At 45.7% G+C, this 13,626-nt stretch overlaps 1 protein-coding gene across 2 annotated transcripts in view; it reads right to left on the bottom strand.

Moving 5' to 3' along the window:
• The window catches only part of MED14 (mediator complex subunit 14), a 107,808-nt gene that overhangs the window by 35,057 nt on the left and 59,125 nt on the right, over window positions 1-13,626 (bottom strand). For both annotated transcript variants that reach the window (XM_045751718.2, XM_069338912.1), the window contains exons 18-22: window positions 12,841-13,032; window positions 11,681-11,890; window positions 10,785-11,040; window positions 7,276-7,382; window positions 1,185-1,289 (exon numbers count right to left, since the gene is read on the bottom strand). In XM_045751718.2, coding sequence (XP_045607674.1) covers window positions 1,185-1,289; window positions 7,276-7,382; window positions 10,785-11,040; window positions 11,681-11,890; window positions 12,841-13,032 — 870 coding nt within the window. The remainder of the gene's footprint in view (window positions 1-1,184; window positions 1,290-7,275; window positions 7,383-10,784; window positions 11,041-11,680; window positions 11,891-12,840; window positions 13,033-13,626) is intronic.

Here is a 13,626-nt window from a genome sequence, read left to right as displayed (position 1 = left end):
TGCACCAGTACAGCTGCAGGTCATTATACAACACCTGCACCAGTGTAGCTGCAGGTCATTATACAACACCTGCACCAGTACAGCTGCAGGTCATTATACAACACCTGCACCAGTACAGCTGCAGGTCATTATACAACACCTGCACCAGTGTAGCTGCAGGTCATTATACAACACCTGCACCAGTACAGCTGCAGGTCATTATACAACACCTGCACCAGTGTAGCTGCAGGTCATTATACAACACCTGCACCAGTGTAGCTGCAGGTCATTATACAACACCTACACCAGTGTAGCTGCAGGTCATTATACAACACCTGCACCAGTACAGCTACAGGTCATTATACAACACCTGCACCAGTACAGCTGCAGGTCATTATACAACACCTGCACCAGTACAGCTGCAGGTCATTATACAACACCTGCACCAGTACAGCTGCAGGTCATTATACAACACCTGCACCAGTACAGCTGCAGGTCATTATACAACACCTGCACCAGTGTAGCTGCAGGTCATTATACAACACCTGCACCAGTACAGCTGCAGGTCATTATACAACACCTGCACCAGTACAGCTGCAGGTCATTATACAACACCTGCACCAGTACAGCTGCAGGTCATTATACAACACCTGCACCAGTACAGCTACAGGTCATTATACAACACCTGCACCAGTACAGCTGCAGGTCATTATACAACACCTGCACCAGTGTAGCTGCAGGTCATTATACAACACCTGCACCAGTACAGCTGCAGGTCATTATACAACACCTACACCAGTGTAGCTGCAGGTCATTATACAACACCTGCACCAGTGTAGCTGCAGGTCATTATACAACACCTGCACCAGTGTAGCTGCAGGTCATTATACAACACCTGCACCAGTACAGCTACAGGTCATTATACAACACCTGCACCAGTACAGCTGCAGGTCATTATACAACACCTGCACCAGTACAGCTGCAGGTCATTATACAACACCTGCACCAGTGTAGCTGCAGGTCATTATACAACACCTGCACCATTACAGCTGCAGGTCATTATACAACACCTGCACCAGTACAGCTGCAGGTCATTATACAACACCTGCACCAGTACAGCTGCAGGTCATTATACAACACCTGCACCATTACAGCTGCAGGTCATTATACAACACCTGCACCAGACTAGGCTAAGAACGTCTTACCACTTCACATCCTTCACACTGCTGCTGGAAGTGCCTCTTGATGTAGGTCATCCCGAGGAACTGCTCCAGGACGCACTGTAGACTGCTGTCCCCACCTTCATCCACCTGAAACAACAAAAACAATACAGTATTTTCCTTTTTAATTTCACTACAATATTGGCATTTCTCTCACCATGAACACCGAATTATAATTTTTTTTTAAATTTGAACACGACTGTTCCCAGTAATACGAGCGACATTCATATCTATACGGATACAACACGCACAACAAACAACAGCCTGTTGGACCAAGTTATGGCAACTTGAACCTATCCCAGGCCGGGCTCGGGGAGAAGAACTCCCAAAAGCCTCTCCGGGTACACTTATAACTGCATCCCTCCTACCCCCAGGGCAAAGTTGGACAAACAATGTCAACACAACAATGAATAAGCATTGATTCTAAGATGATTAACCCTTGTGTTGCTAAGGGCTGTTGACCAGACCACACACTAGAAGGTGAATGGACGAAGACGTTTCGGTCTGTCCTGGACCATTCTCAAGTCGATTGTGAGAGATCGACTGGAGAATGGTCCAGGACGGACCGAAACGTCGTCGTCCCTTCACCTTCTAGTGTGTGGTCTGGTCGACATACTTTAGCCACGTTATTGTGACTCATCGCATGCTAAGGGCTATTTGACCTTTCTCACCCACAGATGCATTACAAAAAAAATTAAAAAAATTCTTCGTAACCTGTTTATTTGTGTTCCCTGACCACAAGAAAAAAAATTAATTGTACTTACCAATGACGTATATGAGCCAACAATAAGAGCGATGACATCACACCCTGCATGTTCACTCATGCAAGGTGCGTCCCGGAGGCGTCGCGCACGGTCTTCAAGCAGCCAGAGTTGCCACAAATTTATTTTCGCAGCATTATTTACAGTGTCTAGGCATATTTTATCACAATTTTTTTTCACTAATTGTGTTGCATATAATGTTACTTGATGTTCAATGATAATACAACTTGCATACATTGAGTATCCACATGCACGCACAAATGTTTTCAATTATGCCATATATAATATGTATTCCCTTTTTTTCATTATTATATATATACACACATCCACTCACTATTTACAGATTTTTGCACTATTATTGCACATTTAGAAGTCTTGGAGACAGTGGTAGTCATTGAAGCAGTCAACAGCACATAATGGTACTGCACACACTTCACACCAGGTTTGCACCAGTTTACGTTTCTGCTCTCTCTTTTTTGTTGTTCTACAAACTAAGCAATCACGTTGGCCTATTGCACACTTTCCAGTTGGTGGCAAATGTTTTAGTCTGTGTGCTTGAAAGCCCTCAATGTGAGTGAGCCTGGGTGTAGCAGCATGCTGTAACACTGGGTTCATGATGGGTCTTTGTATGCCAGGAACATCTTTGCCAAACTTTGCTAATAACTGTCGCAAGTGTAAAAGCAAACGAACGGAAACTTGGTTTACGTCCAGTTTTCACCAGATACATACTGTAGCAGTTCAGCATGCTCATGTCAACAAGATGGAAAAACACTTTTTTCGTCCACTTCAATGTTTTCCGTACACACTCGACAGTGTCCACCATCATGTCAGATTTATCAACCAAACGCATGTTGATATTATAGTCACGAACACAATCTGGCTTATATATTATATCTTGTGTTACTTGGCTCACCTTGCCACTGTTCACCATTGCACCATCATGAACGGTTGTCAGCAAGTTCACTTCTCTCTTTTCTTTCCATCTAACTGAGAGTATTTGATCACTTTTTCTTAGCTGGCACTCACCAACTTCAAGATTATTGTCAAACACTGGCATTTCCCTTCTTCTTGGCTTTACTGTGCCAACCATTCCAGTTCTATTTTCAATCAAGAACCTAGCTAGCAAGGGACTTGTATAGTAGTTATCCGTGTATAAAATGTGGCCCTTGTTCATCCATGGTGCCATCAGTAACTTCACACTACCTGAGAAACCATGTTGGTCGTTACCAGGAATGTCTACATCGCTAGCAGAATACAGAATCATGTGTAACACGTAACCTGTTTCACAGTCACAAAAAACAAAGAATTTAAATCCATATCTGTTGCGTTTGGAGGGAATATACTGCTTGAACCCAACACGTCCTTAGAAAAGCACAAGGGATTCGTCAATCACTAGCTTCTGTACTGGTATGTAGAAATCTCTGTACTTTCCAATCACTTCATTCATATAGTGCCTGACTCGCCAAAGTCTATCATCCTCTGTCCGGTCTTCATTACTTGCAAAATGAAGACACCTGAGGAGTATCTGAAACCTGTCTTGGGACATATATTTCCTGAACAAAGGTGTTGGAACAGTCTTGTCTTTGCTCCAATAATCTGTGACAGTATGTTTTACACAATGTTTCATAAACATACATACAGTATTGCCAAAAATACATACATTTCACCTACAGCAGTGTTTCTCCAATGCTTCAATCGTGAATATTCTGTTATATCTTTTCCAATGAGATGAACCGCATGAAAGTTCGTTTGGTGTACAATATATTCCATTAGCGGCTCATCATAAAATACTGTAAAATAATCCATTTCACACATGTCCTCACCATTATCAGGGAAAAGGTCTGTAATCCCAATGTCTTTATTGTCAAAGGCAGAAGTTAGAGGAATCAAATCGTCACCATCACTCCACACAAGTACACCTGGTGTCCCGCGAGACGAAATAGCGGCATCATGGCGAGGAATCGTTGCACACCGTGGACCAGGAGCTGAAGTCCGTCTACGCAAAGTACAGTGGTACCTCGGAATGCGATTGTCCCTGTATGCGAGGTTTTCGGAAGGCGAGGTGTATTTACTCCAAAAATTTGTCTCAGAAGGCGAGGGTTACTTCGGTAGGCGAGTTTGGACGCGAGTTTGTTGATACGCGTACAGCCGACCTAGCGCGTTCGTCGCCCCTCCGCCCCGCCGCCCCTCAGTTTATTATTGTCTCGCGCTCAGTGACTACCCCCACATCAAATCTTCTCGCGGATTTTCAGTGTTTTGTTGTATTTTTGGTGATTTGTCTATACAATTTGTTATTATATATCTCACCATGGGTCCCAAGAAAGCCAGTGGTAAGGATAAAGGCCAGAAAGCTCATGTGAGGATGACAATAGAGGAGAAACAAGAGATCATTCGGAAGCATGAGAACGGTACACGTGTTGTTGAACTTGGTAGGCAGTACAACAAAGCCACATCAACAATATGCACTATACTTAAGAAGAAAAATAAGATTATGGGTGCTAAAGTGGCAAAAGGAGTAAGAACATTAACGGCACAAAGACCACAAATACTTGAAGAAGTGGAAAAGTTGTTATTAATTTGGATACACGACAAGGAGTTGAGGGGTGATAGTGTTTCGGAGGCCATTATTTGTGAGAAAGCCAGGGTGTTGCACGAAGACCTTCTAAAGAATACCCCTGCAACGAGTGATGCAGATAAGAAAGAGTTTAAGGCAAGCAGGGGCTGGTTTGAAAAATTTAGAAAGAGAAGTGGTATCCATAGTGTTACAAGGCATGGGGTTATGTGATGTGATTATGGAAGGGGACTCCCCTTCCAAACAGTAACTCCTCTCCTCCTCCCCCCTCCTCACCATCTTCCATACGCCTACAGCACTCGACAGCAAGGTAAGTAATAACTGGAACACAGTTTTGTAGGTTTATTTAGATGAATTAGGTAAATTAGGTATAAAAATTTAGTTTGATGTGGGGTTGTTGGGGTAGTCAGGAACGGATTAATTCATTCCCCTTTATTTCTTATGGGGAAATTAACTTCGGAATGCGAGTTTTCGGAAGGCGAGGCGTCTCCAGGAACGGATTAAACTCTTATTCTGAGGTATGCCTGTACGGCCGCTACGTGAACGCGAGGTGAAATCATGTGAACATGAGGGTCTTGGTTCCTCATGTGGTGCCATGAGGCGGCACTTGGCTGGGCGAGACGATGCTGACGCGACAAAATCTTGCTTGGTAACATCACTGGTACTAGTGACAGGCGTGGTAACACTTTGCTCTGAATGCACTTCACTAAAACCAGAAAAAGAGTCGCCTTCCTCTGACTCTTATGTATCTCTCCCGCCTGCGCTCAAGGGAGTACAGATTTAGGGTCTTCAGTCGGTCCCAATAGTTTAGATGTTTTACTGAGTGGATTCTAGCAGTACAGGATCTCTGCACGCTCTCCAGGTCAGCAATTTCTCCAGCTTTGAAAGGGGCTGTCATTGTGCAGCAGTACTCCACTCTAGAGAGCATAAGCGTTTTGAAAAGTATCATCATCGGTATAGCATCTCTAGTGTGAAAAGTTCTTGTTATCCAACCTGTCATTTTTCTTGCAGTTGTGACGGCTACTTTATTGTGCTCTTTAAAGGTAAGGTCTTCCGACATGAGTATACCCAGATCCTTTACATTGCCTTTTCGTTCTATGTTATGATTTGCCTGAGTTTTGTACGTGGTTTCCGTTTTTATATTTTCATTTTTTCCATAGTGCATGAGCTGGAACTTATCTTCGTTAAACACCATATTATTTTCTGTAGCCCATAGAAAGACCTGATCTACATCTGATTGGAGGTTTGCCGTGTCCTCTATGTTGCCTACTCTCATGAAGATATACCTAGGTATACCTAGAGTATATCTGGAGTATACCTAGAGTATACCTAGAGTATACCTAGAGTATACCTAGAGTATGCCTAGAGTATATCTGGAGTATACCTAGAGTATATCTGGAGTATACCTAGAGTATATCTGGAGTATACCTAGAGAATACCTAGAGTATACCTGGAGTATACCTGGAGTATACCTGGAGTATACCTGGAGTATACCTGGAGAATACCTAGAGAATACCTAGAGTATACCTAGAGAATACCAGGAGTATACCTAGAGAATACCAGGAGTATACCTAGAGAATACCTGGAGCATACCTGGAGAGGGTTCGAAGAGTTCTTCTGCTCCCTGCTTGATGGGGTTCTGGGAGTTCTACTCCCCAAGTCTGGCCCGAGGCCAGACTTGACTTGTGAGTGCTTGATCCAGCAGGCTGTTGCTTGGAGTGGCCAACAGGCCCACATACCCACCACAGCCCGGTTGGTCCAGCATTCCTTGGAGAAAATTATCTAGTTTTCTCTTCAAGATGTCCATTGTTGTTCTGGCAATATTTCTTATGCTTGCTGGGAGGATGTTGAACAACAACAATCGTGGACCTCTGATGTTTATACAGTGTTCTCTGATTGTGCCTATGGCACCCCTGCTCTTCTCTGTTTCTATTCTGCATTTTCTTCCATATCGGTCACTCCAGTACGTTGTTATTTTACTGTGTAGATTTGGGACCTGGCCCTCCAGTATTTTCCATGTACTGTATATATTATTTGATATCTCTCTCGTCTCCTTTCTAGGGAGTACATTTGGAGAGCCTCGAGACGATCCCAATAATTTAGGTCCTTTATCGCGACTATGTGTGCCAAAGCCCCATCTATTCCCAAGGCCCGCCTGGGGCCAGGCTCGACATCTTGCAGGATGTCTAATTGTTGTTATATGAGCATATTACAAGTCACTGTTGCAGTGCCATTGTGGCACTTGAGTGTAAGTGTTACCACCAAGTGCCCCAAAATATCTTAGTAAACTGTATTATAGATGTATTTTCTGAGGAAAGCCCTTTGTGGCTCCCTTAATCGGGGGATCCATCGGGGCTCACCCAGAAATTGGCATTTCATCACATTCAACACTGCTTTTTCCACATTTGGGCAAATAAATACATAGTTCCTTGAGGTTATCTTGAGATGATTTCGGGGCTTAGCATCCCCGTAACCCAGTCCTCGACCAGGCCTCCTTTTTGTTACACATTCCCAGGAAGTAGCCAGTGACAGCTGTCTAACTCTCAGGTACCTATTTACTGCTAGGTGAACAGGGGCATCTGGGGTGAAAGAAACTCTACCAATGTGTTTCCGCTTCCCCCGGGGATCGAACCCGGAACTTCAGGACTATGAAGCCTGAGCGCCGTTTACTCAGCTGTCAGGCCCCTGTCAGTTCCTTACAGTGTCAGAATAAGATTCTTTGGCAACAAATGACGAGACCAACCTGTGCCGGTGAGCAGAGTGTGTGGAATGCATCATGGGTCAGAGTTGTTGGCACAGCTGCTGCGTAGGGCTTGTTCGGCAGCATCCGTGATGTGTAGGATGGCCCCACTGCAAAAGAAAACATTGGTGAACATTTGACCAAGATTTCAATACATGCAAGTGCTGTACTACTTCTCCCAAAGACAAATATATAAAGAAATATTTTGAATCCGAGAATATCTGTTAAACACCACCTCGGCTCGGTACACAAGACATAATCAGGAATTCCCACACGATACACGTAACTTTCCCACATATAAGGAATGGATGGATGCAACTACTGTGCTTGCCACATATAGATTATAAATGACAGTATCTACTTGCCACATATGGAGAATGGATGGATGCAACTACTTGCCACATATCTATATAAATAAAAATGGAAATGTTCGTTTGTGCATAACCGCTAATCTCCGAAAGTTCTTCAGCGATTGCTTTGAAATTTTCACACAACATTCCATTCGCATCCGAGCAGGTTTTTATATACATACTATATAGATGTCACGTCTGTGACAGTAAAAAAAAACATGCTTTTTCTGAAAAACTTTTTCATGTGAGGAAAATCTTCGAAACCTCTTTATCGATTGCTTTGAAATTTTGACACAACGTTGCATTCGAATAGGCGCGTCTTTTTATATATCTACTATATACATGCCTCAACTGTGACAGGAAAAAACATGCTTTTTTTGAAAAACAGCGGCATATGTTGCACGTAATAGCAACACACACGCCATAATAAATACGTTACGATTCCGTTTCAATGTTTCCAATTTCATTGATAAATTGAATTTTCATAAATTTTTATTTATAAAAATTTTGATTTAATTATTTTGTGTGACATTGCCTTGGAATTGAGCTGTGTTGTTTACTATAACATTCCTTTTGTAAGTTTAAGTATAGATGCCACACCTGTGACAGGTAAAAACATTCTTTTTTTAAGAAACAGTGCCATCTGTTGCACGTAAGAGCAACTCTTACATCAAATACACCAGCTTGATCCTTGCATCAAATACGTTGCTATACTAAATAGGTTACGATTCCATTTCAATGTTTCTTATTGCATTGACAAATTGAATTTTCATAGATTTCTATTTATTTTTATTTCGATTTAATTATTTTGTGTGACATTGCGTTGGAATGCAGCTATGTTGTTTACCATACCGTTCATTTCGTGAGTATAGTTTATTTTATACATTTTTTATTTTTTTCATTTCGTGGACGAGGGGGGACAAGTGTGGGGAGATGGTGGGGAGGACAAGGGGACAGGGGGAGGGGGTAATGGTGGGGAGGACGAGGGGACAGGGGGAGGGGGTAATGGTGGGGAGGACGAGGGGTCAGGGGGAGGGGGTAATGGTGGGGGAGGACGAGGGGACAGGGGGAGGGGGTAATGGTGGGGGAGGACGAGGGGACAGGGGGAGGGGGTAATGGTGGGGAGGACGAGGGGTCAGGGGGAGGGGGTAATGGTGGGGGAGGACAATGGGACAGGGGGAGGGGGTAATGGTGGGGGAGGGGGTAATGGTCGGGAGGACAAGGGGACAGGGGGAGGGGGTAATGGTGGGGAGGACGAGGGGACAGGGGGAGGGGGTAATGGTGGGGAGGACGAGGGGTCAGGGGGAGGGGGGTAATGGTGGGGGAGGACGATGGGACAGGGGGAGGGGGTAATGGTGGGGAGGACGAGGGGACAGGGGGAGGGGGGTAATGGTCGGGAGGACGAGGGGACAGGGGGAGGGGGTAATGGTGGGGAGGACGAGGGGACAGGGGGAGGGGATGGTGGGGATGAGGGGACAGGGGAATGGAGAATGGTGGGTCGCCAAACTGTATCCTGTATGGGTCGCCACACTGGATCCTGTATGGGTCGCCACACTGGATCCTGTATGGGTCGCCACACTGGATCCTGTATGGGTCGCCACACTGGATCCTGTATGGATCAGCAGAAAGTGACAGATGAAACATTCCAGAAAATGACAAGAGTGTCAGATGTCAGAAGTAAACTGGCTATGCAGCTCAGTGCTGGGAAGCAGCCTGTACTTATCTAGTCACTAGGGAGGCGGTGAGGGAGGCAGGCTGTGATGGAGGAAAGGAAGTAGGCTGTGAGGAAAGGAAGTAGGCTGTGAGGAAAGGAAGAAGGCAAGGAGGGAGGGAGGCAATGAGGGAGGGAGAGAGGGAGGTAGGTAAGGAGGGAGGCAAGGAGGGAGGGAGGTAGGTAAGGAGGGAGGTAGGTAAGGAGGGAGGTAGGTAAGGAGGAAGGGAGGGAGGTAAGGAGGGAGGGAGGCAAGGAGGAAGGGAGGGAGGTAAGGAGGGAGGGAGGTAAGGAGGGAGGGAGGTAAGGAGGGAGGGAGGCAAGGAGGGAGGCAAGGAGGAAGGGAGGGAGGTAAGGAGGGAGGGAGGCAAGGAGGGAGGCAAGGAGGAAGGGAGGGAGGCAAGGAGGAAGGGAGGGAGGTAAGGAGGGAGGGAGGCAAGGAGGAAGGGAGGGAGGCAAGGAGGAAGGGAGGGAGGCAAGGAGGAAGGGAGGGAGGTAAGGAGGGAGGGAGGCAAGGAGGAAGGGAGGGAGGCAAGGAGGAAGGGAGGGAGGTAAGGAGGGAGGGAGGCAAGGAGGAAGGGAGGGAGGTAAGGAGGGAGGGAGGCAAGGAGGAAGGGAGGGAGGTAAGGAGGGAGGGAGGGAAGAAGGGAAGCTGACTCAACAGGTACACAAGCATAAACATACTTTTATGGGTCATGTAGCACAGTAGGAATTCATTGTGTCCCCGACACAATTCATTGTGTCGGAGACAGGCAGGCAGAGTGTATTCATACACATTAGGCTTATATCGAGCCACCCCCCTCCCCAGGGTAGAATTACTGACCCCGCCCAGGATGCAAACCCACAACAAGCTGACTTAACTCCTAAGTACCTACTTACTGCTAGGTGAACAGGTGCATTAGGTGATAGAAAATGGGCCCAACCATTTCTGTCTCGCCTGGAATTTAAAACTGAAATTCTCGATTGTGAGTTGAGAATGAACCCGACTGTACTACCGTGACCTTCCTTAAGGTCCCGGTAGTACAGTCACCAAGCAGGACACAAACAATTGGACCCACTTCCTTTCACCTGATGCCTCTGATTACCTCACAGTTACACTGCACTAAGATCATTAAACAACTCTTTCAAATTTGGACTAATAAAGCACAATGAACTCGTAAGAACTTGACGTGTAGATGAACAAATATTGGGGGTTGTACAACGAGACTGAACATGCAGCTGTGGACTCTGCAGACACAAGCACTACCGATGGTACCATGATGGCCCTAGCATGGTTCCGTTGGTCATGTGCGTGCCTAGGGAGTCCAGAGATGCAGCTTCGTACCATCTCAATATTTTCCCTGGGATTAATAAAGCAACCGAGGAGGAACGTAGCTGAAGGTGAAGGAGGCCATGGTCATCCACCACCTTAATAAAGGGCAAAACACCACTGCTCAGGCAGGACACTTTACTTTGGCTGTGCATGATGGCCGAGGCCGGAGAGTGCATCGGCACGGAGTGTGGCCCAGCTGGGGAAGGCGCCAGGAACCCTGGCGACGATACGCTGTGTTGTGGCGCAGACGGTGAATTAGCCCCCAGGAATCCTCCACCTGGGGATGGGTGGGGCAGCATGGCGGGCGATGGGTTCATCCCGGGCAACGATGGAGGGGATGCCAAAGAGAAGCCGCTGGTTGCAGGGCTCGAGACGAACCCTCCGTGTCCGCCAGTCTATAATGGAAACCAATAACATTCTGTATTCTGGCTAATCGGCTCTTATTATTTACCCATTTCCATAAGCAAGTTATGGTTATTTGGTTATCTGCCCACCAGATAACCAAACTGGTATACTAATATTTAATTAGGAATACATACTACAGGAAAAAACTTGTCAACTAATATTTCATAAGATTGGTTGACATTAAACGATAGGTATACACAACCATACAAGATGAGTGGTTGTGTAAACTTTACACAACACAACCATGGAGGGAGCAGGGAAGAGGCTGTGACGGAGGGAGCAAGGGAGTGAGGGAGGGAGGCTGTGAGTGAGGGAGGCTGTGAAGGAGCAAAAAGAGTGAGGGAGGCCATGAGGAAGGGAGGCTGTGAGGGAGAGAGGGAGCAAAGGAGTAAGTGAGGGAGGGAGAGAGGGAGAGGCTGTAAGGACGGGTGTCTATAAGGGAGGGAGGCTGTGAGGGGAGGAATAGAGGTGGAGTATGAGGGAGTGCAGACTCATACAGTCTAAACCAAATGTACTCTACAATTATATCAGTATTATAGGTAGTTTTAAAGAATTTTGGAAAGAGGGGAAAAAATTAACCATTAACACTGACGTTCAACTACGAGCACGTATCAGACAGGGTAGCCACACCTGAGTCATGCCGCCAGGGTGAGGACTGGCGGGCGTGTGTGGATTCGAGGATATGGGCGGGGTCATGGGACCGTGGCGTGCCGGAGAAGCAGCCTTGGGGGTGGGCCACAACGTGTCGTCCAGTGGGATCGGCGTGGGCGGATTGTCATCCTCAGACTGGGAGCGTCTGATGTTGATGGCAGTCTCATCCACGTACTTGCTCAGGAATGCCTGTGGATGAAACAAACAACATTTTTACCGAGAACAGACAGACCAAAATTCATGCGCGATAACATGCCTGAAAATTAGATACCCAGCCCAGAGGGGCCAGACAGCCAAGTGGACAGTGCTCAAGATTCGTAGTCCTAAGGTTCCGGATTCAATCCCCGGCGGAGGCGGAAACAAATGGGCAGAATTTCTTTCTCCCTGATGGCCCTGTTCACCTAGCAGTAAATAGGTACTTGGGATGCTACCTACGGGCTGCTTCCTGGGGATGTGTAACAAAATGGAGGCCTGGTCTAGGACTGGGCCGCGGCGACGCTAAGCCCCGATGTCATCTCAAGATAACCCAACAGTTCTCTAATTTTCCCCAACTAAAACATGTAAATGATTGTTACTTATGCAGCAATTAAGACAGTTAAACGATGCTTTATAGTTCCCATTGTCAGGGTACAGGAAACCATGATTGGGGGCTTATCAAGGACTTCCTCTCCCCCTAGGCCAACTACTGACTGACCTTCCACAAGATACTACCCACAACAGTTGCCTATCTCCTGAGTTCCTGTTTTAGTACTAGGTGAACAGCCCCATTAGGTGAAAGGAAACATGACCAACTATTTCTGCTGGGCCAAACAAAGGTTATTTATTATCATAGTTTCAGTCCTTCAATGTAGATATGACAAGAGCCAAATAATCTCTGGACGAGAGGCAGGACCCAAGAGCCAAAGATCACCCCCCACAAACACAACTAGTCGAGTATAACAAGATCATTACTATGCTGGAATCTTAATGTGCCTAACACTGAACTATCATATTTGAGTAGACACTGATGACTAGTCTCACGTGAAACTGCAAAAGTCTAGTGCTGTGCACAAATAAGTCTGAAGCTGTACACAAGAATGTCTGGGTCTACTCTGCAGAAATTCTGCAGCTGGAATCCCGGGTATATGACAGACACTTACCTTGAGCCCCTGTATCTGGATAAACTCTTCGATTAATTTCGAAGTCTCAAAACTGCTGTATGCTCCATCTCGGACGGCAACTAATCCACAGGGCAGCAGGTCGACGTTCAGGCAGTAGACATTGCGGTATATAATACTGACTCGTGTTGGGGACTGGGGCAGGACCGTGAAGTTCTTAATTGGTTGATGCTTCTGTTAAACAAAAAAATAAAGCTCATCAGTATTCCATTATGTAAAAAATGCAATAATTAAGTCAATTTACTACAGATGTGTATCAACTTACCTCATAATTTGTTGATGACTTGTTAAGGGTCCAGGATGGACCTAAATGTCATCATTTTAGGTGCTTACCATGTGTGGGTTGGGTATTAATTTGCCAAGTCAAAAGCCTTACAGCAGTTTAAATCCATCCATTATATTAAGTAACAAAAATTAATAAAGAATCCCGATTTTACTCAAGACAGAAATCAATTTTTTAATCAAAACATAGCAAACTGAACTTTTCTATACCACATAACCAGCAAAATAGGTCTCTGAATTAATCAGCATAACCGACACCCCTTCCCTCCTGGTTAGAACACTGATCGACACAACAAAGGGAAGACCTCAATGAGTTGACACTAAGCCCACACATCTGAAAAATGAAGAACCAACAACGATTTGGTCTGTCCTGGACCATTATCACAACTTGATAATGGTCAGGGACGGACAGAAATGTTGTTGGGTCTTCATTATGGGGATAATAGTCCAGGATAGACCTAAACGTTGTCGGTTCTTCATTCTCAA

Source organism: Procambarus clarkii, chromosome 5 (assembly GCF_040958095.1).
Source record: "Procambarus clarkii isolate CNS0578487 chromosome 5, FALCON_Pclarkii_2.0, whole genome shotgun sequence".
NCBI lineage: Eukaryota > Metazoa > Arthropoda > Malacostraca > Decapoda > Cambaridae > Procambarus > Procambarus clarkii.
The sequence above is the reverse complement of the archived record's forward strand: the minus strand, read 5'-3'. Positions and strand labels throughout refer to the sequence as shown.